Below are 26,679 nucleotides of genomic sequence, written 5' to 3'. Positions count from 1 at the left end.
CAATTTTTAAACTGAATTGCTTGTCAATCCACCCAAAAACCAAAATTTCGAGTAAAATATTTATATAAGAAAAAATTTCTTTTGTTATAGAAATAAAATGATGATATCAAAGCGGACAATGATGACACAAAATGGAAGGTTTTCACATGGGTACAATATTTCTTCAACAGAATATACAATGAAGCTCTCATGGCAGCATGATACAAAATCAAAACGTAGCCTAATTGAATCTATAATAGAGCCACCATGAGAAGAAGATAATTCTTTCCTTAACAAAAGTATTCTGATTTCGTGATTACTGTTTTAATACCTGCAAGGGGAAACGACATTTTCAAGATCAATCTCATGAAACTGGAGTTATTGTAGTGATTAGGTTTCTCAGGTCTTTAAATTACCTGAAAGAGTCAAAACGAGGGTCCAACGGACGTGAATCCAGCGGCTTTGACATCTTTAAGCGTAGATGATAACCAGTCTAAGCCCTCATAAAGCCCGTCTCCACGGAGGGCACAAGTTCCTTGTATGTGCCATTTCCTGTTCTTGAGATCAAATAAGCCTAACCCTTCACATACTTCTCTCGGTGACATGGCCCCTCTCTAATATTCAGCAGTGATCAAAGGAAGTGTATTGATGAATAATAAACATTGACGAGAAACAAAGCCAAAAACTAAATAAAAACACTTAAGTTCCATTTTACCATGTCTTGTTTGTTTGCAAAAACCAGAATGATACTGTTGAGCATGAATGGGTCTTTTATGATCTCCTGGATAAATCAGAGACCAGGTTAAGAGACTTCACAGAGAGTATACGTAAGGTCTTCTGCAAATTTTAAGATATAAGAACCTGAAATTCTTGCTTTGCTTTCCCAATCCTCTCTCGGTCCAGAGAGTCCACCACGTATATCTACAAGCGCATGTAAAGAGTCCATTTTATACAATAAATCAATAAAGATGGACAAAGATTGGCAAACTGAAAGTCATGTTCACATATGAGAATAACACATGCCGACATAGAGATGGGCAAACTGAAAGCTAAATATCTGAATGAAATCACAAAGCTAGAGTAAGTATATACATACAAGTCCATCAGTATTATTGAAGTAGTGCCTCCAAAGAGGTCTCAGTTTCTCTTGGCCACCAACATCCCAAACTGTGAACATCACATTCTTGTACTGAACTTTCTCAACATTAAATCCTGCGTAACAAAGATTTAAACTGTCGGCAATCATACACTCCAAGCAACCCGAGGGAAAATGTACAAAACAATGACGATAGTATACAAATGTATCATAACTGCATGACACGGAGAGAAATTCACAGAGATGACCTATGGATTCAGAATGTAACGTCTTAATAAAATGAATCTAACACATTTCACCGAAGATCTATTCAAATCTTTTTCCACAAACCAAGGAATCAATCCCACTAATTATCCGATGAGAACAATAATCAAAGCTATTGCAATAACACAGGTCCTGAAATATTTCTTAAGAAATGGGCAAAAAAGAAAGCACAAAGCGTACCAATCGTGGGAACAGTTGACAAAACTTCTCCTATGTGAAGTTTGTAGAGAATAGTTGTTTTGCCAGCAGCATCCAGCCCCAGCATAACGACCTGACAATGACAATATCATCGCAATATTGAAAATCAAAAGAAAAACACGATTCAAAAACATTTCTTCAATTCTGTATTTCTGTTCATCATGCCACAGCTTACAACAGAGACATGATTAGTAAGAGAGAAGAATCAACCATCGATTTAAATCTCATCAAAAAGAATACAATGTTCCTACAAGATTTCAAGCACATAAGAATATGACTAAACTCCAAAACATCGAGATCAGACATGGACGATAAAAGCTATGACTAAAACTCAACGATAAATAACACAGAGATCCAGCCAAGAAACCCCGGAAAATGATCGAGATGAAATCGAGAGATGAAGAGTTACCCTCATTTCTTGATTGCCGAAGAAAGTATCGAATAGCTTACGAAAAGCTTGACCCATCGCTCCGAGACCCAAAAAAAAACTCTCCGCAACAATTTATTCCTTATATTCGCGCCAGACAGAAAGAGAAAATCAGACGATTGAAGATCGATTTCGAGAAGGTAACGAAATATCAGAGAGATTGCGTTCAGGTCCAAAGGATTTCAGGAACAAGTCTTCAAACTGAATATTCATATTCCATTGATTTCCATTTTTCCTTCAAATTATGATTATTATTACTTCCGACATTCTCACATTTTTATGGAATATAATATTAGCAAATGTTACTACAGATTATAAGGGATGAAATTTTCATAATCGCGGCCCAAACTTTATGGGCTGGCTGACTGATTGGCTCAGATTAGAAACTTTCCCTAATTTTTTTATATTCGTCAACCGTTCCCTAATCTTTATTGGTAATTTGTCCATAATTTTTAAATGGCTTCGCGTATATTTATGAGCTTCATGCAACCTAGTTATAAAATTTCATTTCTCTTGCTACTCTAATTAGACACTAAAATGAGAATCAAGAAAGAGGAGAAGTAGGAGACAGTTATGAGTACGTTTTAGTATAACAGTACATCTTTCATCTAAAATGTTCGTTTTTTGTGTCATATATATACACACACACATATAGATATATATATATATATATATACAGTATTAGAAACGAAAGTTTAAAGGTACGGCCCCAAAATACCTTTAAACTTTCCGACAAATTATGAGGATTGAAATTATGAAGTGATATACGAGAAGTTCCATGAGCCACGAATTTTACCTACCAAAACGAATATATATATCATCATTTTTACCATTGTTTTATTATGGGACCACCACCAAAACAAATAAGTATCACTCTAGCATTTGGTCCATTACATAACCGAACATTAACTACGTAGTACGTTCGACAAACCTCATGCCAATCTTCCTACTGCTATAGATTCTGAAAGCCGAAACATGTAATGATAATATTATTTTTTGGTGGGAAAATTCAATCATCAAATGTTTGGATTTTGTTTGATCTATTTCCTAAAAGGAAACTAATCTCCTGTCAAATGAACATCTTCTTATAGTTTTAAGAGAATTTTTTTTTTTTTTATATAGAAGCTGTTTTATTTATCGTCAATTTGTAATCGGCAAAATTAAAAAAGTTCAATCTCTAATGCAAATTAAATTGGGTTAGAAAAATCATATTGTTGACCCGAAATTGATAAAGAGAGAGAGAGAGAGAGGTACCTAACAACCAGAGACACCGCCACGAGCTTTATACTTGCTCGGTGGTTCATCCTCCATTTCTTCTCCTATTTAAAATCTCCCTCTTTGCGTTGCCTACTTCGTTACTCAGCCTTCTATATCATGGCCAAAGACCCAATCTACGACTCCCACGTGGCAGTTCTCGCTTTCCCCTTCGGTACTCACGCAGCTCCTCTCCTCGCCGTCACGCGCCGTCTCGCATCCGCCGGCCCCACCACCGTCTTCTCCTTCTTCAACACCGCCCAATCCAACTCTTCCTTACTTTCTTCCGTCGACGACGCAGATCTCCCGGCGAACGTTCGAGTCCTCGACGTCTCAGACGGCGTTCCGGATGGTTACGTGTTCTCCGGGAGACCACAGGAGACGATGGAGCTCTTTCTCGTAGCCGCGCCGGAGAATTTCCGAGAAGCAATCGCCGCGGCGGAGAAGGAGGTCGGTAGGAAAGTGAAGTGCGTGTTAACGGATGCGTTCTTCTGGTTCGCGGCGGATATTGCGGCGGAGATGAAGGCTTGTTGGGTTGCGTTCTGGACCGCCGGACCAAATTCGCTCTCTGCTCATCTCTACACAGATCTCATCAGAGAAACCATCGGTGTCAAAGGTTACTACTACAAAAGTTTTTAACTTTTTAAACGCAACAAATGAAGTCTTTTGGTTTTGTCTTTTAGCCATTAAATATGCAATCAAAGAAAAATCGTAATGTGCAGTGATTATATGTATTTTTTTGTTTGATGATTTCTTTTTTTAACACGTTCCTGATTTTACAGAAGTCAATGGACGTATGGAGGAAACACTAGGGTTTATCTCAGGAATGGAGAAGATGAGAGTCAAAGACACACCAGAAGGAGTTGTGTTTGGGAATCTAGACTCTGTTTTCTCAAACACGTTGCATCAAATGGGTCTTGCTTTACCTCGTGCCACTGCTGTTTTCATAAATTCCTTTGAAGAACTAGATCCTACACTGACCAAGAACCTCAAATCGGAATTCAAACGCTACATCAACATCGGTCCTCTCGCGTTATTATCATCTTCTACTTCTCAAACAGAGACACTACTAGTGCACGATCCTCACGGCTGCTTGGCTTGGATTGAGAAGCGGTCCCCTGCTTCTGTAGCGTACATTAGCTTTGGCACGGTCATGACGCCGCCTCCTGGAGAGCTTGTGGCCATAGCACAAGGATTGGAATCGAGCAAAGTCCCGTTTGTTTGGTCGCTTAAGGAGAAGAACATGGTTCATCTACCAAATGGGTTTTTGGAACGGACAAGAGAGCAAGGGATGGTGGTTCCTTGGGCTCCACAAGTGGAACTGCTCAAACATGAAGCAACGGGTGTGTTTGTGACGCATTGCGGATGGAACTCCGTCTTGGAGAGCGTGTCAGGAGGTGTGCCGATGATTTGCAGACCGTTTTTTGGTGATCAGAGACTTAACGGAAGAGCAGTTGAGGTTGTGTGGGAGATTGGAATGACCATTATCAATGGAGTCTTTACAAAAGATGGATTTGAGAAGTGTTTGGATCGAGTTTTGGTTCAAGATGATGGTAAAAAGATGAAGGGTAATGCTAAGAAACTTAAAGAGCAAGCACACGAAGCTGTCTCTGCGAAAGGAAGTTCCTTTGAGAATTTCGAAGGATTGTTGGATGCAGTTGTGAACATTTCGATTTAATTCAAACTGAGTTTAGATAAACAAAACTTTCTATTAATGGTAATAAAATTAGAGTTAAAGAGGATGAATAATACTGTATTGTTTGATTATGTAGTTGTGAGAATTATTACTATATACTTACTATATACGGTTTAATCCAAAAAGACTTCTGATAAAAATAAAGAACACGATTCATTCAGTAAGAAGCTCCACTGAGAATTTCATAGGATTTTTGGACGAATTAGTACCAGATTAATTTTTGGATATAATAACAAATAAACAAAAGAACACTTTCTATTAAAAGGTAACTCATAATATGAGTTAAACAATGTCTTGCACCTAAAACACGAATCACTGAGTAAGATAAACAAGAACACCCGAAAAAATGTCTAATATTTAAAGCAAATAAAAAATCAGCCAACCACGTAACTAGAGAAGAGCCCTAAGGTTTAAATCTACATCAAAGCCCAATTAATTAACCAAACAAGACACTAATTTACTCCCAAAGATCTCTCTATTTTCTTAGCTTTTCCAATTCTCAAAATCGAATTATTGGGAAGGCTTAAAAAAATGGCAGCAGAGAGATAGTCGGGGAAATTAGAGTCCCTCACCAACTGTTTCCTAATTCCCAAACCTAGAAAGGAAATCAGGAAAGCGTCTTCTTGTAGCATGCCTTATTGGTTTTATGAGTCCACCATCTCGTCTTGAATCTCATTAGGAGCAATAAGCCCAGGAATCGAAAGCATTCTTTGACGCTCTTGCTCTCTCTGCGCAGCTGCTTCCTCAGCATAGAGATCTTTGTTATCCTGAAAATTAGATATCCAACAAATTAGCTTTGTCTATTATTAGTTTTTGACTTTGTAAAGCCAAATGAATGGATTCGTGAAAGAACATTTAATAAATTTACCTGAGCGGAAAATTCCTTAGACTGTACAAGGAAGTCACGAATATTGTTCTTAAATCCAGACGGGTCATTTCTAGACTCGTAAAGTCCATTCACAAATTGTGTGACCTGTATATTTATTCATATTCAATGTTAGATTTGAGAAAGAAGAGGGGGAATCAACATGAGAACTGTAAAAGCAAAACTACTGGTTTTAGTTTCTACTTTACCTCTGCTGCAGTCATGTTGGGGAACGAAGAGCTCAATAGCTTGATGGTGTATTCACGAACAAAGGCAGCGTTGTTCGGATACGGATAAGGTACGGTTGCAGTATCCCACAAAGGTTCTGTCAAAGAACCACTCTCAACCTGAAACAAATAATCAATGAAACCGCTTAAGCACATACAACTACCCATTTCCAAGCAAACGAATCACTTCAGCCACCAATAAATAAGATAACATGTTTTTACCAGGCAAAACAGTTGCTGCAGCACCGACACATGCAGCTTGAAGCCAGGCTTATGGAAGGTATCAGTCAAAACAGCAAATATTTCTTGCTCGATTTGTATAAAGTATGACCGGAAGAACTGATTAGAAAACTCAGATTGCTGCCACAATCAGAGGTAAAATGTTAGATGAGAAAATAATAAATGCCACAACCACAGAGCTAAAAGAAGGGAAAATTAACACCAAACCTGAAAGTTTTTCAGCATCGCAAGCAAAAGATTAAGCCCAGTTTCAGCAATGTTTCTCTCAGTATGTCTAAATGCCCAGATAATTGAATCCATCACTAGCTTCAGTTGCTGTTGCAAAATGGCAAGACAGTTACGAAGATAAGAGAATAATGAGTCAAGACTTAGAAATAAGGCCATAAGCTCCTTAGATCACGTGAAGGGAAAAAAAATGCGAAAACATATTCACCAACCTGACTTGATAACTTTATCAAGGCAGGGAAACAATATGTAGCAATGGCACGGAGTAATGAAAAAAACTTGAGGCGGTGTTCCGGATAATCTTCGAAGTTCTTAGTTATCATCTGCACAAGAATGGAAATTGTCAATAAAGTATACAATTACAAAGCATATATCAGACCTCATTGTATGTTTTTTCATCCCGTCAATCACAATCACATACTGCGGCACTTGCTTAACGTTTCTGTAAGTGAAAAGACCCTCCCTAATGTAGGTGAAAATATGATTAACTTTCTCAATCTAAATTACTTCAAGGTTACCACAGTGAAAGTGCCCAGTCTCCTCATTTATGTTAACAGCTGTAGTGCGAGTGTGAAGAGATAACAAAGAACATTGTCCATAAATTTGGTTACCTCCAATGTACACTGGAAAACAGCTTCAAATATGTGAGGCACGTCTTCCAACATTGTTGCCTTGTATCTGAAAGAACATATCAGATTATTCTAGCTTCATGGGAAGTAAAGTTCCAAATATATTCTTGCAGCAATAGTTTTCGAATATATCCAGAATAGTGCAGATGGTACACATCCATAATTCTTACGGCACACAACCAATAAAGAGGCATACTTGTTTATAATCGTTGCAAAAAGTGAAAGAACTTCTGATTCCCTCGCATCAGGCACATTCCTCGCGTAGTCGCCAAGAACCGATTCCATCATCGGAGGCACAAATTGTTTCCCTATGTGCGGTTGGTCTTCAGCTTTGTCTAAAAAGGTTTCTATCAGCTTAAGGGTTTCCCTCTTAACAGATCTGTACAGCAAAGCATAACAATACAAAATTATAACAGTTTTTCATATACAAGTATCAAGAACCGTGTCACTCTGGTGCATAAAGTCATCCAAACCTTAAGAGTTTTACAAAAGATGTCTTGGAAGCATATGGCCCCCCATCAGCAATGCTGGTTGATACAAGCTCACTGTACATTCTGGTGCAGCCAATAAGAAAATAAAATGAGTTCCCACTTAAATAACAAAAGAAAGAGTGATATGACTATTAGAGGCTATAATAATGTATCATGAATTTACCTGTATACGTTCAACATATCCAAGAATATCAAGGAAATTTGGGATAAGAAGTATGTTCCCAGTGAAGTAGCAGCACTAGTGTTAGTCTGCATGGAAAAATACAAGTCAATAGTTAAAGCTTGCAATAAAATCGTTCATCTAAACACCAGCAGATGCACAAACTCAACTATGAAAATGACATGATTTAACGTGATGATATAAATATAATAATGCATTATGAAGAATAGGTAAGAAACCAGACCTGTAGGATATTAAGCACTGTACGTATCACACCTGGATCCTTGAGGAATTCTACACTTTGGCGTGCTTGTCCTATGATTTCTGCCCATTTCTACAATAAAACGGAATAGTTATAGCCAGTTAAAGCAATCTGGGCAGCCACATTTTTAATTAACATACCTGGTTTGGGAGTGCCATCAACCTCTGTAGATATTCATCTCTCTTCTGAGGATCTGATTCTGCTTGGATCATATTACCAACCTGGAGAGAGAGAAATCATGAAATCACGAGTCACAACTGAGAAATAGCTCTGATTGGCAAACCAGAAATGCATATGGAAAACATACAGATTCATAAAACGAGTGAATTTGATGAGGCTCAAGATCTTGAACAGTTGTTGCAAGGCCTGACAGGAGTTCAGATACAAATGGCTCACTCTCTCCAACCTGGAAGCTCAATGAATTATAACTAGGATCTCATTCAGAAGACAATGGAAGAAGAAAAAGGTGAACTGAACATAGTGATACAAACCTGAATAATAACAAATTTGCGCTTGCACTTCTGCACTATTTTCAAGAATGTATCACAGGCCATATCCTGAAAAGGCAACATAAGAATTAAGCATCTTTTGTTAGAAATATGCAAAATCTATGCACGAATGCTCAGACCCATAAAGAGTGAGATACTAGCTTGAGCAGATGAGCATACATTTGCTACCACTATAATATCCAAAAAATTATCCGGATCTTATCCTCGGATTTAACAGCAAATGATCCTTTTTTTAATCTGTGATTCTACCTGGAAAACCGTATCTCAGAAAAATTTTAAGTTTGGGAGCGCTACCTGAACACCAGGATGTGTCTCATGCATGAATTCAAACAACTTATTCACAACTGTCTTCAAAAACTTCCAATGGGCCCTTAAGAACCTTGGGTACTGGCCAACGACATACCTGCAACAACGCCAAAGCAGAACAGAGAGGCCAGAGTTAACAAAATAGATAAATAACCCTCCCATCTCTTTCAGTTAAGTATTCATAAATCTAGTGCAGCCTCGCGAAACATAGAATATACAGCATAATAGAAGTATAGCAACTTAAGCAGAAATTCAGCAGGACAATATATTTCAGAATATGAAGGAACAAACTTACATGATGTTGCTAGCAATAACGGCTTTATTGTCTTTTCCTTTGGTAATTTCACATAAATTCAACAAATCACGAATGACCATCACCAAAAATCTGTTTTCCTGAAAAAAAGAAAACATGGAGCTCAATTCATTCGTTCTCAAGGTTGAACACACAGTCCCAGAACACAGCAGCAGTCAGGAAGATACTGATAAATCATAAAATGTGGGGAGCTAATGAGCGAGAAAACAATTAACATTAAGGTTGACAATCCAAATTTTTTAACTAGGTTAACTTCAAAACGAATATGGTATACTAGCAAATAGACGGAAAGGAACTGCATCACAAACAAGAATTTCCATTTTTCCGAAAAAGATAAGACAAAAGGAATCAGGCTGAGCTCTAGCAAAATTACCTGATCTTCTGCCATAGATCCAGAGATAGACCCAATAGCCCAGCACAAAGTGTTCAAATTGTTCCATGCCCATTCCTCCCCGCTCAATTGCTTGTTTAATTTCCTCAACATCTTTTGAAGGGACAATCAGAAGTTTACATCAGCACAACAGAATGAAACACACTAAAGACATCTTACATATGTACCAGTAAAACGCATGTCTAAAGTTGTTAAATTTAAGGTACTACTGATAGTTTCCCCTATTAAAAAAAAAACTTAAAATACTGTACCTGCTTCTCCGTATCCTCATGATCAAGGTGTGAGAGGTAGATTAATGTCTCCCGCATTATCTGCAATTGTTGAAACAAGAAATGAGGAAAAAAAATCAAAGAGGCTATAGCAAAAGAGTAGGATTCAAATAAAAATAAAATTTCCCTGAATTCATGAAACTGCTGGTATATATCTAACATAGCTGATGAAGAGCCATATGAACTGGAGAAAAATTGGTACCTTATACTGGACAAGAACATCATTGTCCTTCATAGTTTCACGGACAATGTTCCCATTTTCATCTTCAACAATAAGCACTTCTTCTGGCTTCGCCATGCGGTTAATCATTAACCCTCTTAATTTAGACATTGGATTAGAATAAAGTTGACGCCGCTGCATGACTTGAGCACCAAGGCCATCAACCATACCAGGAAGGAAAGGCATCTGGGAATATGCACGGTTAGTAACCAAATCAAAGCAAGGAAAGTTTAACTGATACAATGTACAACAATAATATCAACCTTATGTAAAAATAGAAAATGATCCGTATTAGTCAAGGAATACATCATACCTGTAATCCCATCAGGCTTGCACTTACTGCAGGGTTATCAGAATTATGATGTGCATCAAACAGTTCCAAAACCAACGAGTTCCAGTAGTCCAAACAAACCTGCTCAATCCACACGCAAGTAGAAACCGTCATTTTTCAGATGACGGAAAAGCGCATAAAAGCATCCCTAAGGGGAAAATGTAAACTGTATTGGCAATGGCAGTTTACATACCTTAAATACTTCAGTGTCATCAACGTATGATATATTGATGAGATATTCGAGACCCGCAAGTAATAAAGCGACAATTTCTGGCGCTGATTCTAGGACTCGTATATGAAACTGCATAAGAAAATGCAGAGATAACGAAATAATTAAGCATTTGATGAGGAGTGCTGGAAGCATTAAAACACAAACCGTAAACCATCATTATACATGTATTCCAGAAAACCAACATGAGATATCTAACTCAACAAAGAAAAAGATTTACCTTGAAAAACGAAGTGAAAAACAGTGCCAGGTTCTGGATAAATGCCTAAAGGTGACAAAAGACACACCGTCATAATGTTGATAAGTTATTCAAACCAACGAGCTGCCTGGAAACCAAGTTCGCAGAAAATACTTACTTGTTCTTCACCACTTCCGTTTGAATATGCCTCAGGGATATTTGTACTCGGAGGGAGAATTGTCTACAAATATTAGAACAAGTGTAGAGCATAAGGCAAGAAGCCAAGAAAAGCATAAAGTAGACCAAAATTACTACATAAACTAACAGAAAGGAAACGGAATGTCAACGAACAAAAAGACAATAAAATGAATATAAGCAACAGAAGAAGACAGCTAATATACCCGCAACTGCCCTATAAATATGGTGTACATGTTGACATATTGGACATTGTAGAAGTCCCCAAAATTAAGTGCTGCAACCTGGCAGACAAAATTCGAGCCAATAGTAAATTATATTATACACTCAAATTTTCATAGGGAGCCGAACTTAAAAACAACTGAAATACCTCGGTCAGACATTGAAGAGTGAGGTTCCTATAAGCTGGCACGGGAAAAAATTTAAGGAGGGTCTCAAGCTGTAAACAGCCAGAACAGACATCAGAAGAACATAATTGTGGTATCACTTAACATCAATATATATCTTATTTTTAAGTATATTACCAAAGGAGACTCAAAAATATAGCCCAATGGAATCCAGGAAAGATAGGCATGTAGTGCAGACAGTGTTGAGCGTATAAGATCCTGTCTTTGTGATGCTGATAGGACATATAGGCATAATTCGTGAATGAGTTTAAACTCGCTGCACATATTAAAACACAAAGGTAAATAAATGATAGCTACGACGTCGCTTAACCAGCATGGACAAGATACTTAATATAGTTTGAAAAGTTAATATCTAACTATAAGATTCTCGAAAAGTCTGACATACCTGTTGAGAGATTGTTTCAGATCTTTAATCTTCTGCAGAGTCATCTCTCCTCTTGAGAAATCAAAAACTTCTTCGCTTAGGAGCTATCAAAGGAATAAATGTTATTGTTTCGCTTTCCAGTGAGAACTGATTACAAAATCATGTAAAGATCCTTACTTTCAAAATGGCCATGCAATTTTCGCAGATAGTTTCGCTAGTTTTAGCAGCCGCAACTAGATCAGGAATGAAACTTGTCCACTTTGCCGGCCAATCATGCTTCACTATCTGCATGTATAAAATATTTGTTATGCCAGAAGATCCAAAAAAGGGTTGTAATGTGCCTATGGTTGGAAGCAAATCCATAAGCATTAGCTACCGAAACCAAATAGATAATAGAAACTGCAACTAAGCAAACGCATTGGATATTATCAGACAGTGCTACAGATACCTGAACCAAGATGACATTTAACTTGTTGACATAGAGCCTTTCTGATCTGAAAGACGCTTCATTACTCGATAGCTGCAAGGTAAATTCCATTGTCAAATCTTTGCCTAGCTTCCCAATTTTATCCATAGAAAAACTTAAGGCCTCCAAAAGTAAATACCTGAACAATGACCTCCGAGATGTAATTTTTCATTCCATCTCGTTGTTCAACAGGCAGTGCATTCCATCTGTACTTAATAACACCTTCTAGAACCTGAGAGTGAATGCCAAAAGAATTAACAGTTTGAATCGACAGTGGATAAGCAATAACCAGCCTTGGCCAAATTTTCTCTAAAAGAAATGAGACAATAACTTGGGATCTTAATGCATAGAACTCATTGATCAATTTAATTTAAAGTCAATTCTTCAGGCAGTTAATTCATCTCATATAAGAAGATCCTGAAAGCAATGCGTATATACATATCTGAAACTAAGAAATCAAACCTTTTCAGCAACAATGGGGCACTGCTTAGGTCAAAGTAACAGATGCCAGAGCCTAACAAGTTGATTATTCGCAAATAATTGTTTGGAATTGAACTAAATATCATAAATCATATTTAATTGTTGACTTAATTACACACATTGCACAATATCAAACATTTCCTGCACTACATCTGTCGAAGTAACAGCAATACCACTATGCCGGGTATCATAAAAGCATGTTGAAACTAACCTGAAGGGCAAAGAACTTGGTATCCATGCTCTTTGTGTTTTGTAGAATGTGAACAACTTGGAGCCACATATCTGGATTAGCTTGCAAATCCCGCAAAATCTGGTCGGCAGCAGCTCTCTGAACATGTTTTTCGAAGCAATGCCAGTTAATTCAATGTAGAAACTCAAATGCAAATGAGGTAAATGTTGACATTGAAGCAGAACTATGAGAATCCTTTATCAGAAACTTAAGCAATTATGACAAAATATCTCTTTTACGTGTTGCTATTATAATGCCAGATGACCTCGAACCCAGAGTATAAATTTTCAAATATGATTGGGAAATTCATAATTTCAACCTCTGCTACTCCGTAGAACTGGATACTCTATCAACACACATCAGACGCGAGGAAACGATAAAGCTATGAGAAAACAAGGACTAAGTTTACCAAAGGAAGATCTCAATAACCCAAATAGAATGAAGCGACTTTTCAGTAACCCAATGAGCAACTAACTAAACCACTGTAATTCATCAATACAGTGCAGAACTTGTAGAAACACGGTCAAATCGTCCAAAATCGAGCGTCTAACAAAACAAAGACGTATCAGACTGCTAAAACCCTAACAACGAGACCGTCCTAAGTCCCACTCGAAGCCAATCGAGAAGAAGACGAACGACAGAAGGACGCTCAAGCGATAAGCAGACCCGCAAAATAAGCTAATCATTCGTCCAATCCCTCAAAATTTTCCGACGAACCAGAAACCACAAGTCAAAAAACCCAGAGAAATTGAAGCACCTCTTCCTTAGATCCGGTGACAAAGAAGGCCGCAACAGTGGCATCGAGCACAGCGACGTCTATCGGCTGGCTCAAGTCTCTTAGCTTCTCGGCCGCCATGGCGGAGAGATGTGCAAAGTCGCAGTAAAATCTTCGGAGGCCAAATAGCGGAGACTGTTAACAGTGAGCGAGACGAAAACCCTAGGAGAGAGAAAGGAAGGGGACAAAATCTAGAGAGAGAAGGAGAGATGGTTTTCACAGAGCGAAAAAAAGGGGAAGTTTATATATAGAGAGAGAGCGTTCTCGAAGACAGCTTAAAATTGACGCAGGGGACGGGGAGAAAAGGAGTGACTTTGAAATTTGTTTTCATCTTCTTTCCTAACTAATTTATTATTATTATTACTATATTATTATATTTTTCTTCCCTAACTAATTAATCAGTTTCCTAATTAATTTGAATTTGAGATTTACTTATTTTCTCAAAAAACATTTTGATAGATAGAAGATTTAAGAAAACAGAACAGTTTTAAAAGGTCTGAATTTACAATCATAAAGGACAAGTTTTCTTTTTATGGAATGTATTTTAAATTTTTATAGATTCAATGCTGTTAAATAATTTTTATTTGTATAAAATATTTTTGAAATTTCGCGCGAAAGCTATATTTAGTTCTATATGATTAATATATAAAAATAAATTTAAATTTCGCACAAAAATTATATTTAGTACTACATATTTTTTGAGTTTTTCTAAAAAAAATAATAACTTTTCATTTTCTATAGATAATTTTTATTTATATTAGACAAATTTAAAATTTTGCGCGAAAACTATATTTAGTTCTACATTTTTATTATAAATTTAAATTTTCCCGCGAAAACTATATTTAGTATCACATATTTAAGTTTTTTGAAAAAGAAAACCATTACTTTGTTATTATTTTATAAAATCAACTTTCTCGTAAAAAAAGTGCAAGTTAATGCATTCACCTTAATAGTCATCTGTAATATAACTTTTGCATCTAAGATACGTTAAAATTATTTGTGAATACACATTAGAGGAAGTGAGAAATAGAAAGATAGCTGTGAATTAAAATCTTGTGAGTATAGAAAATCAATAGTGGTCAAAGATAATCTTCCTCTTTATGCGCATATGAAAATGCTTGACTCTGTCTTGAAATGAATTGAGCAAAAAATATGACACTCTGTATGTATTGAGAAAATGTTTGTACAAAAGTTTAGAAACCCCTAAACTATATTCCTAGAAACACTTTTTTCATCGAATTCAAAAATTCATAAAAACGTCTGGAAATCCAAAACACCAACAATAGATATCAGAGATAGATCTAAACATTGATCTTGAATACTAAAACAACACACATTTTTTCAATCTCCTTTGGCTTGAAAGCACTCATCAAGCCTCCAAGAATAACATGTGTCATATATGACTATATTGTCTCGCCTCATTGTGTCGAGATAGGTTTCAAAAGCCTTCTCCTCTAACGAGACTAAGCCGAAACAAATTAAGAGAACCCGACGGCTCGCTCGCTAACAACAACCGATTGCAGCCACCACCTACCACCACCACGCCTTAATAACCACCATCATAGATCTCGCTCAGGCAAGAGCTCCTAGCCTGGAAACAGAACACTCATCGGAGTTGACAAGTGGAGCCACAACGGAGGCCATAACCGTGAGAAAAAAAAAAAAACAGAATTATCGATGTTGTTGTTGTTATTGTTACACATCAGAAAGAGCACTAGAAGCTTAACTAGTCACGTGCTCGCACGTATCATGTTCAAAACTATAACATGAAACACTCATTTCTCCGTGGTTCTAAATCCAACCACGAGGTAGATGGCTCTATCGATCCTTAACTACATACTTTTTTTTTTATTATACGATGGTAAAATACGTTCCTAAAGTATTTATTTATTTTCCCATCACACAAAGTATAACATATGTCAAAGTTCAAAACGTTTCTTTGAATGGTATGAAATTATGATAAATTATATAGAGTTAAAATTTCAGAATAGACCGCCTAAATTAGCAATTTCTAGAAAAACCAAAACAAAATCTATTATATAATGGAAGAGTTTTCTCTCCATTTAGAGTGTCTACATCAGCATAGCATAAGAAGAAAATTACAATGAATGACTCAATTAATTCATACATTTTAAAATAGTATTATTTTCATTTAAAAATAAAATAAAACACTAATACTAAAGTTAATGACTTCATTAATTCACACATTGTTTATAATCATTATTTTTATCAAAAAGAAGCAGAGAAAAAGCTAGAAAAAATAATAAGAAAAAGTAGTTAAAGAAAAAGATGATGATGAAAATGAAACTCAAGACGACGAAAAAGAATAAGAAAAAAGAAGAAGATGGAAAAATCAAAATATAAAGAAAAACATGTAGATGAAGATGAAATAGAAGATGAAGAATACATACACGAGATCTGTAAATATAAGAAAAACAAAATTAGAAAAAAAGATGAAGAAAAACAAAAAAGAAAAGAAATAGAAGTTGAAGAAGATGAAAATGAAGAAAAGAAGGATAAAGAAGAAGAGAGAAGAACTCAAGCTGATGAAGAGGAATTTAAGAAAATACGAAAGCAAAAATGTTAAAGATGAGAAAGGAGACCGAAAATGAAAAATAATATACTATCTTAATATGATGATGGAGAAAAAATATAATAAAATCAAGAAAATAAGAAAAAGAATATGATGAATTAGCTGTTTAAAAATAAAATATGATGAAAGTCTATACCCACAAAATTTAATATTAACATATATTTTAAAAATATATATATACATATATATATATATTTATATTCATATTTAGTATATTTAGTACAAATAAATAAAATAAAAGAAATTTTAGTATAAAGATGCAGACAAAAAAATTAAAATAACAAATTATGAGAATATAAGAAAATAAAGATAGAGAAAGAAAAATTTGTTGTTATATAGAAACACTATTAAAAATAACTAATAGAATACAGGCATTGTTAACACAATGCAAATCATAAAAATTATTTATTAAACAAAAAAAGAAACTTATCAAACAAATTCTTTTTGAGAAATAGCAGAACATAGTTTAAATCCGCGCCTCATCCCTAGTTTCTTAAATAAAGAAATGGGGTCATTGTAATTGATCGATCGTGTGACGTGTGATGTATCTATATTCTTATTGAGACAATCCAACGGTAGATAACTTCGTTTACCATTCCAATTTCTAAGGATCGTCGTCGTCACCAACCTCCACGCCTATTCCTAACTTTATACACCACGTCTGTAAACAATGAATAGTGTCTTTCAGTGGTAGTAGTTAACAAAAACCCCGAATCCTTATAAGGGTTTCCTTGAACATACACAAGCCGAGAATTAGAATCAAAGTCCCCAATTTCATTTTTTCTCTTTTCGATCGATCGAAACACAGCTATGGCGTTTGATCCCGAGCAGCGACCTACCTCTTCTGTTTTCGGAGAGGTATACGTCATACTTCCGGTTTCACATCGTCTTTTTGGTTATTTTTGGCGATTCTTATCTACTGTTCAGTTTCAAGTGTGTGAGAGATTTTCGTATTGCAGACTTCGCAGTATCTAAAGCTTAAATTGTATCCATTCGTGATTATTGACTTGCGATTTGTATAAATACCTCTTGGGATTGGTTTTGACGTTATCGGATAAGATTCTAGAAAATTCTGAAATTACAGTACTAAAAACCTGAGTCATAGAGTCAATCTGCTATTGTATTGTTTTTTAGAGTCATTTGACTATGTTCACTGCTTTAGAGATCTACTTCCAGAATTTTAAATGGGTTTAGCTATCAGCCTACGAAATTATCTTTTGAGAATGAGATTAGACCTGTGTAATTGGTTTCTTGGTTTCATGATAATGTTTACCTTTGTGTTTTTTGGCAAGTTTTTGAAATTGTTTAAGCTCTGTAGGTTGGTAAGTCATCTGGTGAGATCAGGACAGAAAGGGAACCTCTTATTAAAGATAATCATATCCCAGAAAACTACACTGTAGTTTCAGCCATCCTCCCGTGAGATCTCTCATCTCTTTTCAAGTTTGGTACTTCTTACAAAAATTCTGACAAGTTGAGCTCTTTTTGTGTCATTATTATTCATTTCATCAGTATAATTTTGCAGACTCATGTAGTTATGCAAACATACTTGGTGAACAGTTTTGATGTGTTCTTTGTTTGTGTATATTGTGTATCACTTAGCATGATATATAGCCTGACTAGGAAACTAGAACTCGGTGTATGGTTCATTGGATAGCTTTCAAGTAAAATTCATATGGAAACACAACTCATGTTCTGGAGCTTAGACCTATGTCTCTTCGCCTAGGGTTATTTTCTTTTTCTGGCTAGTCCATTTATCTGTTGCCATTTCGTATTTTTGCATCTGTAGTTAGAATGTCCAGTGAATTTTTTGTTAGTCTATGGTGGCAGGTTGGTCGCACAAACCTCTTTATTCTCTTCATTTATTGCCAACTTCCTGTTATGCATGTTAGAATCTAAGGGCAGCTCACTTGTTTGGATTCGTCTTCCATGTTAAGAAGTTTCTGTTTCATTATTAGGTTTCTATTTCCAGCTCTCGGAGGACTGCTTTATGGTTATGAAATCGGTGCAACTTCTTGTGCTACCATTTCAATTCAGGTAAAGTTTAAACTGGTCTGGAACTGTGTAGGCGTACAAGTTTGTTATCATTCAACTTTTCTGGATTTTACATGTCTTTAGTCAATGTTTTCAGAGCCTAAATATTATAAACCTCTAGACAATGGACTGTGATATCACAAGTAAATCATGATCTTTCAACTTGCTAAGTCATTTTTCCCTATGTTTCTTCTGTATACTGTTGTTACTTGAACGTATATTATTTTCAATTGTCTACATTCTTTTCGAACCTATAACTTTGCTACTTAACTGTGCTTTTTCCTTTCCTATAGTCGCCTTCATTAAGTGGAATTTCATGGTACAACTTGTCCTCCGTGGATGTTGGTTTAGTTGTAAGTCTCCAAACTATCATTCCTGCTTCTTCTGCATATCTTTTATTCTCCTCCCCCCTTGGATCGGTTGTCTTCTTTTTCGATCTGAAGAGAAATTTGCTTACAAAGTTGTATTAAATATTTTGCAGACCAGTGGCTCACTTTACGGTGCATTATTTGGCTCAATTGTGGCTTTTAGTATTGCTGACGTTATAGGTTGGTTTTATTTCCCACTTTCTTCTTTGGTAGGCAGAAATATTCTGTCTGCATGTGAAAGAAATTAAAGTTTTGGATTTATCGAATTTTGGAAGGACGAAGAAAGGAGCTGATTTTGGCTGCATTCTTGTTTCTCGTTGGAGCCCTTGTGACTGCATTAGCACCAATCTATTCCGTTCTGATAATTGGACGGGTTACTTATGGGGTTGGGGTTGGACTGGTAAGACTGACCATTGCTTCTTTTGTCTTTTCCATCTAAAAACTTGCTTATGCAGGCCAAGTGATCTAACGCTGTGTCGTATGCCTTTGGCGGTGTAAATATTAGAATCAAAAATTCTTGAGACGAGAATTAAAAATATTTCCTTACATTTAGGCAATGCATGCGGCTCCGATGTATATTGCAGAGACTGCTCCAAGTCAGATACGCGGACAGCTAGTATCACTAAAGGAATTCTTCATAGTCCTTGGGATGGTTGTAAGTTCTTGAATCTTTAAAGTTTTGGACGTTTATTGCTTTAGGTGAAGCAGTTGACATGCTCCTCTCGTTTGAAATATGTTCGCTCACCAAGTTATTCTCACATACCTTATAAATATTTTTTGCAGGGAGGTTATGGTATTGGTAGTCTTACAGTCAATATTCTTTCTGGTTGGCGTTACATGTATGCAACAAGCGTCCCTTTGGCAGTTATTATGGGAATAGGAATGTGGTGGCTCCCAGCATCCCCTAGGTGGCTTTTGTTGCGCGTCATACAGGGAAAAGGAAATGTAGAGAACCAAAGAGAGGCTGCGATCAAATCTCTTTGCCGCCTTAGGGGTCCTGCTTTTGTTGATTCAGCTGCTGAACAAGTAACCGATATTTTGGCTGAACTTTCTTTTGTGGGCGAGGATAAAGAAGCCACATTTGGTGAACTCTTTCAAGGGAAGTGTTTGAAAGCTCTTATCATAGGAGGAGGTCTAGTCTTGTTTCAACAGGTCGGTATAGTCAAATTCAATCATTACATTCTCTTAGAAGGGTAAAATACTAATGTATTCTTGTCAAATTGCAGATAACTGGGCAACCAAGTGTGCTTTATTATGCACCATCAATACTGCAGGTTTTCTTTTCATCTCTTAAAAAATTTTCTGTAGAGTATTGGCTTTGTTGCACCTGGAATTTCACGAGAGGTTTTTAAACTTTTCCCCCTCCTTTACATTTTCTGTTAGACTGCTGGCTTTTCTGCCGCAGGTGATGCAACAAAGGTCTCGATTCTACTTGGTCTGTTGAAGGTATTCATTTTCTCCATCTGGCTAAAAATTTAAGCTAATTTTACCAATGTGATTAATAGATGCACTGTGCTGTACAATCTCTGTTAGTCATTATTGTAGTTTTCTAGTCTTTGGATCTTAATTTTTCTCATTCAATCATTTGTACTGAAGAACAATGTTGATGGAATATACTTCCTTAGAGGCCCGCCTCCGCTGCAAAGTTAGTTTTGCGCTCTTTGATCTAAGGCCCGCCATTTTTTTGTTGCAGTTGATAATGACAGGAGTGGCTGTTGTAGTTATCGACAAACTTGGAAGGAGACCTTTACTTCTTGGTGGTGTTGGTGGCATGGTATGTTCTGTCTTTTAACCCCTTCTCTTTCTTATGTTGTATGTTCTATTTATCCGCTGCACATAATGTGGATATCGATCAAGTTCACTAAATATGGAGCGGAATACGTTAATCCTGTGGTATAGACTATAGCGAACCTGATGCTCCACTTGTTATTTCCAATGTCATACAGGTTGTCTCACTGTTCCTCCTGGGGTCATACTACATCTTTTTCAGCGCCGCACCAGTTGTTGCTGTAGTTGCACTGCTGCTTTATGTGGGCTGTTACCAGGTAAACAGATAATTAGTTAATCTTTTTCTGATCAAAATTCTATTCAACAACGTTAATGTTTGTTCCAAATTCCAATAGTAGCAGAGACTTTATCATGAAACTCATGGCATCTAAAGCTGGACTTTTTTTTTTTTTTTGAAAATGTTGATTACATGTTTAGTTTCTTACTTATTGGTAAGAGCTCTAAAGCATTGCGGTTAATCTTGCAGCTATCTTTCGGTCCAATTGGTTGGCTGATGATTTCAGAGATATTTCCTCTTAAATTAAGAGGTCGAGGGCTCAGTATTGCAGTGCTTGTGAATTTCGGTGCAAACGCGCTTGTTACATTTGCTTTTTCACCCCTTGAGGTAATCTCCCTTGAGAACAACATCATCACTTTGTTTTAGCTTTGGTATAGTTGGTAGCAATCCTTTCGCAAATCATTTTTACATAGAACAAAATCAGTGAAATATTTTAAAATCTACACCTACACTTAGTAGTTCTTCGTGTTTTTGTTGGACTGTGTTTTATTTCCGAACCCCGGGACTTGTTGTTTGGCTCACATCACATGGTTCTTTATTGCAGGAACTGTTGGGAGCTGGGATACTGTTTTTTGGATTTGGTGTGATATGTGTCTTGTCTCTGCTCTTCATATTCTTCATCGTCCCAGAAACAAAGGGTCTCACTCTTGAAGAAATTGAAGCCAAATGTCTCTAAAATCGCTGCACATTAAGCGAAATACTTTGTGTGTTTCAAAGCGATGTTTGCTTTAGACGCTAGACAAAAGTTATCACATGTAAAAAAACTCGTGTTAAAAATCTCTGTAATAATAATACTGTAATAATAATATTCTCTCTATTCAAAATTATTTGATGTTTTAGAAGGTTTTTTTTGTTCAGAATTATTTGATATTCTCACTTTTCAATGCAAAATTTAATGAATTTTTATAGTTTTTGACCTTTTATATTTTGCAGATTGTCTTCTTATTGGCTGAATGATATTTAAATGAATTATATATAATATTTTTAGTATAGGAAAAATAAAAATTAAATGAATCTTTAAACTGTGTACAAAAACCTTAAACATTAAATAATTTTGAACAGAAGGAGTATTAGTAAACACACTATTAAAGTTAGAAAATAAAGGTATGTATAGAGTAAACACAATGTTACATTTAGAGAGATCACTCAAGTTTCAATAAACTGGAATTATTTTGCAAAATAATAATCCCTATATTCTTATCCAAAATCATTTGTGAGAAATTTAAGCAAGAACTTTTTAGTTTGATGATATGTAATTGACAATAGGAAGTATATTAAAAAAAAAGTGAATGAATTATGACAAAAAATATAAGGTGTGAAAAGGAATGAATTATATGACAAAATAAAAAGGTGTGAAAAGGAATGAATTATATGACAAAATAAAAAGGTGTGAAAAGGAATGAATTATATGACAAAATAAAAAGGTGTGAAGGGAATGAATAATATGACAAAATAAAATGCAGTCTTCTCTCGTTCACACTTGAAAATTGAAATCATTATTTTGTTCGTTGAAAAAAAAAAGGTGGGAAGCGAAGAAAAAATAAACGCTTAAAATAAACAGAAGCAGTGACGTCATACTTAGAATCATTGTAACTCTGTTCGCAACAGCTACGCGAGAGCCCACTATAAAACCAGGCGCATCCTCGAATACCCGAAGAAGACGTAACCAATTGGTCGAACTCAGAAGTGAATCGGAGAAGAAAACGATGAGCACCGGAGGAAACAGCGGAGCGACGGCGACGAACAAGCAGGTCATATTGAGAGACTACGTGACCGGTTTCCCTAAGGAATCCGATTTTGATTTCACCACCACCACCGTCGAACTTAGGGTTCCGGAGGGGTCTAATTCGGTTCTGGTGAAAAATCTCTATTTGTCCTGCGATCCTTACATGCGGTCTCGCATGGGGAAGCCTGCAGATTCTGCTCTTGCTCAAGCTTTCACCGTCGGCCAGGTACGTTAAGCTTGCATCAATTTATCGTCTGATTATGGAAATTTCCGGTGATTTTCGAATAGGGTCAAAATGTTTTTTTTTCTTCTTTTTCTTTTCTGGTTTGCATGTTCGATTCGAGCTCGTTTTCCTCTTACGCCTTGAGATTGTTTTATTTTGTGACCACAACGATGTCTTATTATAATAATACTCGAGGAGAATATATTGCATATATTATTTTGGGTTTGCTATTTCAAGGATATTTAAGATTCCTCTTCAGAATTTGGAAATAATCCAGAGAATTTGTAATCGGGTCTACTGTTCTGTTAGACCATTTCTGTAACTGATTATGTTCAATATCCATACATCTCTCTAGATGCTTCTTATTTATATCATACAAAAAACGTTCATCGTTTAGATAGGTGTTCTTGAAGAAAACTATGAGAAGAAATCTTGCGTTGATTTGGAAGTCAATCAAGAGTCTCTCTCTCGTGTTGACTGTTCCATTTTGTGTTTTTTGTGCAGCCAATCTTAGGGTATGGAGTGTCTAGAGTGATAGAATCTGGGCATCCAGATTACAAAAAAGGCGACTTGCTCTGGGGAATAGTTGGATGGGAGGAGTACAGTGTTATTACTCCAATTCCTGACATGCATTTCAAGATCCATCATACCGATGTTCCACTATCCTACTACACAGGACTTCTCGGTATGTTATCTCGGCCTTGCTCCTTGTTTTTGTAAGGAACCACTTGGTAACTTCAGAAAAATACAAGTCTTGGCTTGAGACAAGAGATCATGAACTTGAATGTCATAATCATGAATAATAGTTCTATAAAAACAGAATGGATTAGTGATGTTGAGATTTAATCTTCGATCTAGAAGGGTTTTAATTAGTTTAGTTTGTTAAAAAAAAGTTGTCTTGTCTGTTTGCTATATTGTCTGTTCATGGGGTTTTCTCTCTTCCTGACAGGTATGCCGGGTATGACCGCCTATGCTGGATTTTATGAAATCTGTTCCCCAAAGAAAGGAGAGACTGTTTATGTGTCGGCTGCATCTGGTGCAGTTGGTCAGCTTGTGGGACAATTTGCCAAGATGATGGGCTGTTATGTTGTTGGAAGCGCCGGAAGTAAAGAAAAGGTGAGAAATTGATCATCATTTCTATTTTTTTTCTCCCTTATGTTTCTTGGTTTTCGCTCAAGAGTATGACTTTGCCCTTCTCCTCCTTTCTTTGGGGATATTTTTAGGTTGATCTCCTCAAGACCAAGTTTGGGTTTGATGATGCATTTAACTACAAGGAGGAACAAGACCTTAGTGCTGCCCTGAAAAGGTTCGGTAACCACTTACTTTGAAGCGTTTGTTGTCTATAACTCTTAGAATCGGTTTACAGAATAAAGAGGCAACTCGCAATAAAAAGTAGAAACAAGAGAAATGGATAAAAAAGCATGAACACCCTGATTAAAGAAACCCCATAGATGATTTTTCATTCATTGATTCTTTTATCAAGTGATCTTTTACTGTTCTAAGAGAAGCTCTCCTTCTTCTTTTTTCCAGGTGTTTTCCCAAAGGCATCGACATATACTTTGAGAACGTAGGAGGCAAAATGCTAGACGCAGTGCTTTTAAACATGAACATGCACGGACGTATCGCTGTCTGTGGAATGATCTCTCAGTACAATCTTGAGGACCAGGAAGGTGTACACAATCTATCCACCATAATCTACAAACGAATCCGCATTCAAGGCTTTGTAGTCTATGATCACTACGACAAATACTCAAAGTTCTTGGAGTTTGTGCTTCCGTGCATTAAAGAAGGCAAGATAGCGTACGTGGAAGATGTAGCTGAAGGACTCGAGAAAGGTCCTGAAGCTCTTGTGGGACTCTTCCATGGTAAGAACGTTGGGAAACAAGTTGTAGTTGTCGCTCGTGAGTGAAAGAAAGTTTAATAATGTTGGATGATTAATGATGTTGTGTTCCTAGTAGTTTGATTTGTTTATCCATACAAAGACAACTTCTCTTCTTTTTTACTTTTTTTGTAAGAATAAAACCACATTGTATGTACGATTGGTTGAACCGAACGAATAATACTAATCGAATTGGTATGATATAGTTTTGTTTCGAATTTGATATCACTACAAAGTTAAGTCTCTTATGTCTCTCTGTTTGGATTTGATTTCGGCTTTCCAAATATAGAAAACATAAAACAATTTAAACCCTGTTAGGACTTCAATATAATATCATAAGTAAAGACATCATAGCTAAGCTTAATTAATAAAATGTTTTGCAAGTCCAATCTTTGCAAGAGAATTATCAGCTTGTATATCAAGAGCCATTGAGACCGTTAGATAATGTTCCCACATTATTTGCATCGCACTAAGTAGCGCAAGGAATTATGCTTATGCAATTAATTTTTTTGGCTTCATTGGTTTTGCATTGCCATATATACCAAAACCGTTTTTAGTTTCATATTAAAAGTAGATGTAATATAACCATATTAAATCCTTGATTATCTCCTGAACCTGTGGCTTATATAAAGTAGAGAAACATAAACGTTTGGGAACTAGTTAAACACAAACATCTTGGAACAATGGAGACGGTAGTGATGAGCAACAAGCAAGTCGTACTCCGAGATTACGTTACCGGATTCCCTAGCGAATCCGACCTCTTGATCACATCCACCACCGTCGATCGTAAGGTTCCGGCGGGATCCAAGACGGTGTTGGTGAAGAACCTCTACTTGTCTTGCGATCCCTACATGCGCAACCGTATGAGAAAGCCTGATCCCTCAAGTCCTGCTACTGCTCAGTCCTTCATTCCCGGCAAGGTTAAAAAAAACATCTACTTACTGTTTCTCCAGGTGATATTCCGAATCTTAGGGAAAGCTTGTTCTTGTGTTGTTTGTTGTGTGCAGCCTATCTCTGGGTTTGGAGTGTGTAAAGTGATGGATTCTGGGCACCCAGATTACAAAGAAGGTGACTTGCTTTGGGGAGCAGTTGGTTGGGAAGAGTACAGTGTTATCACCCCAATTCCTAATCTTCACTTCAAGATCCATCACACCGATCTTCCCTTATCCCACTACACCGGACTTCTTGGTATACGTCTTATGATCAGTTATTTCAGTTTTTGAGATTTGGTTAAATAACTTGGAACTCAAGCATCAAGTTAAATTCCTTCAGGTATGCCTGGTATGACCGCATATGCTGGTTTTTATGAAATATGTTGTCCAAAGAAAGGAGAGAGTGTGTTTGTGTCAGCTGCATCTGGTGCGGTTGGTCAGCTTGTAGGACAATTTGCTAAGTTGATGGGTTGTTATGTCGTTGGTAGCGCGGGAACCAAAGAGAAGGTAACTCTAGCTGTATCAACGGTTTCTTGGTCAATGAAACCAAACCGCTTGATATCTATCTTTAAGCTTCTGTGATGAATCTAGGTTGATCTCCTCAAGAACAAACTCGGATTCGATGATGCATTCAACTACAAAGAAGAAAAAGATCTTAATGCTGCCTTAAAGAGGTAACTTATAAAGATTTCTTCTATATATAATTTCACTGTCAAATGGAAGATGATAATTAAAACAAAAAAACACATTCTCTATTCTTTTCCAAGGTGTTTCCCTGTGGGCATCGACATATACTTTGAGAACGTGGGAGGCAAAATGCTGGACGCAGTGATCTTAAACATGAGACCACACGGCCGTATCGCAGCATGTGGAATGATCTCGCAGTACAATCTGCAGATCCCGGAAGGAGTATACAACCTCTCGCTCATTACCTACAAACGAATCCGTATTCAAGGGTTTAACGCCATCGATTACTTCCACAAATACTCTGAATTCTCCGAGTTTGTGGTTCCGTATATAAGACAAGGGAAGATAACGTATGTAGAAGATGTCGCTGATGGGCTCGAGAGCGCTCCTGCTGCGCTCGTTGGACTCTTTCACGGTAAGAACGTTGGGAAACAGCTTGTCGTGGTTTCTCGTGATCATGAAAGCTGTTCGGTGTAAGTGGTGATGTTCATCAGCTGTGT

The 26,679-nt window shown here is 36.6% G+C and overlaps 6 protein-coding genes across 8 annotated transcripts; 4 read left to right on the top strand and 2 right to left on the bottom strand.

Moving 5' to 3' along the window:
• Positions 1-63: 63 nt before the first annotated feature.
• LOC18017912 (ADP-ribosylation factor 1-like 2) lies at positions 64-3,309 on the bottom strand. Of its 3 annotated transcripts, none has more exons than XM_024155812.1 (8): positions 3,219-3,309; positions 1,947-2,045; positions 1,520-1,610; positions 1,076-1,191; positions 841-900; positions 695-760; positions 396-593; positions 64-310 (listed from the first exon to the last, which is right to left on the bottom strand). In XM_024155812.1, the coding sequence occupies exons 2-7, from the start codon at positions 2,001-2,003 to the stop codon at positions 405-407; spliced, it is 579 nt and encodes a 192-aa protein (XP_024011580.1). In that variant the 5' UTR covers positions 2,004-2,045; positions 3,219-3,309; the 3' UTR covers positions 64-310; positions 396-404. The 3 variants fall into 3 exon arrangements, with proteins under 3 accessions (XP_024011580.1, XP_024011581.1, XP_006400243.1); XM_024155813.1 differs by lacking the exon at positions 3,219-3,309 and adding an exon at positions 2,683-2,699; XM_006400180.2 differs by lacking the exon at positions 3,219-3,309 and having other exon boundaries at positions 1,947-2,229.
• On the top strand, positions 3,256-4,980 carry LOC18017911 (UDP-glycosyltransferase 78D2). Its single transcript, XM_006400179.2, has 2 exons — positions 3,256-3,834; positions 4,001-4,980. The coding sequence occupies exons 1-2, from the start codon at positions 3,339-3,341 to the stop codon at positions 4,894-4,896; spliced, it is 1,392 nt and encodes a 463-aa protein (XP_006400242.1). The 5' UTR covers positions 3,256-3,338; the 3' UTR covers positions 4,897-4,980.
• A 171-nt stretch (positions 4,981-5,151) lies between these two features.
• LOC18017910 (protein EXPORTIN 1A) lies at positions 5,152-13,756 on the bottom strand. Its single transcript, XM_006400178.2, has 32 exons — positions 13,658-13,756; positions 12,883-12,999; positions 12,331-12,423; positions 12,174-12,245; positions 11,903-12,010; positions 11,747-11,829; positions 11,479-11,617; positions 11,325-11,393; positions 11,161-11,238; positions 10,938-11,000; positions 10,802-10,846; positions 10,546-10,653; positions 10,335-10,433; positions 10,004-10,207; positions 9,784-9,843; positions 9,515-9,625; positions 9,124-9,221; positions 8,817-8,925; positions 8,505-8,570; positions 8,321-8,419; positions 8,154-8,234; positions 7,996-8,085; positions 7,755-7,840; positions 7,574-7,654; positions 7,297-7,479; positions 7,083-7,149; positions 6,684-6,794; positions 6,454-6,561; positions 6,229-6,366; positions 5,989-6,126; positions 5,783-5,887; positions 5,152-5,681 (listed from the first exon to the last, which is right to left on the bottom strand). Exons 1-32 carry the CDS (start codon positions 13,754-13,756, stop codon positions 5,559-5,561), a joined length of 3,231 nt encoding a protein of 1,076 aa, XP_006400241.1. The 3' UTR covers positions 5,152-5,558.
• A 3,322-nt stretch (positions 13,757-17,078) lies between these two features.
• Positions 17,079-21,574, top strand: LOC18017909 (D-xylose-proton symporter-like 2). Its single transcript, XM_006400177.2, has 14 exons — positions 17,079-17,126; positions 17,587-17,684; positions 18,224-18,302; positions 18,593-18,652; positions 18,781-18,847; positions 18,943-19,067; positions 19,221-19,322; positions 19,451-19,819; positions 19,894-19,941; positions 20,051-20,113; positions 20,361-20,441; positions 20,614-20,712; positions 20,922-21,059; positions 21,277-21,574. The coding sequence occupies exons 1-14, from the start codon at positions 17,079-17,081 to the stop codon at positions 21,406-21,408; spliced, it is 1,509 nt and encodes a 502-aa protein (XP_006400240.1). The 3' UTR covers positions 21,409-21,574.
• Positions 21,575-22,303: 729 nt separating this feature from the next.
• Positions 22,304-24,778, top strand: LOC18017908 (NADPH-dependent oxidoreductase 2-alkenal reductase). The gene is made up of 5 exons (XM_006400176.2): positions 22,304-22,684; positions 23,186-23,366; positions 23,631-23,797; positions 23,905-23,987; positions 24,212-24,778. The coding sequence occupies exons 1-5, from the start codon at positions 22,439-22,441 to the stop codon at positions 24,588-24,590; spliced, it is 1,056 nt and encodes a 351-aa protein (XP_006400239.1). The 5' UTR covers positions 22,304-22,438; the 3' UTR covers positions 24,591-24,778.
• A 465-nt stretch (positions 24,779-25,243) lies between these two features.
• On the top strand, positions 25,244-26,656 carry LOC18017907 (NADP-dependent alkenal double bond reductase P2). The gene is made up of 5 exons (XM_024156559.1): positions 25,244-25,480; positions 25,568-25,748; positions 25,833-25,999; positions 26,084-26,166; positions 26,260-26,656. The coding sequence occupies exons 1-5, from the start codon at positions 25,244-25,246 to the stop codon at positions 26,654-26,656; spliced, it is 1,065 nt and encodes a 354-aa protein (XP_024012327.1).
• Positions 26,657-26,679: the final 23 nt, after the last annotated feature.

This window comes from Eutrema salsugineum, unplaced genomic scaffold, assembly GCF_000478725.1.
Source record: "Eutrema salsugineum unplaced genomic scaffold, Eutsalg1_0 scaffold_2, whole genome shotgun sequence".
NCBI lineage: Eukaryota > Viridiplantae > Streptophyta > Magnoliopsida > Brassicales > Brassicaceae > Eutrema > Eutrema salsugineum.
This window is presented reverse-complemented; position numbering and strand designations above follow the sequence as displayed.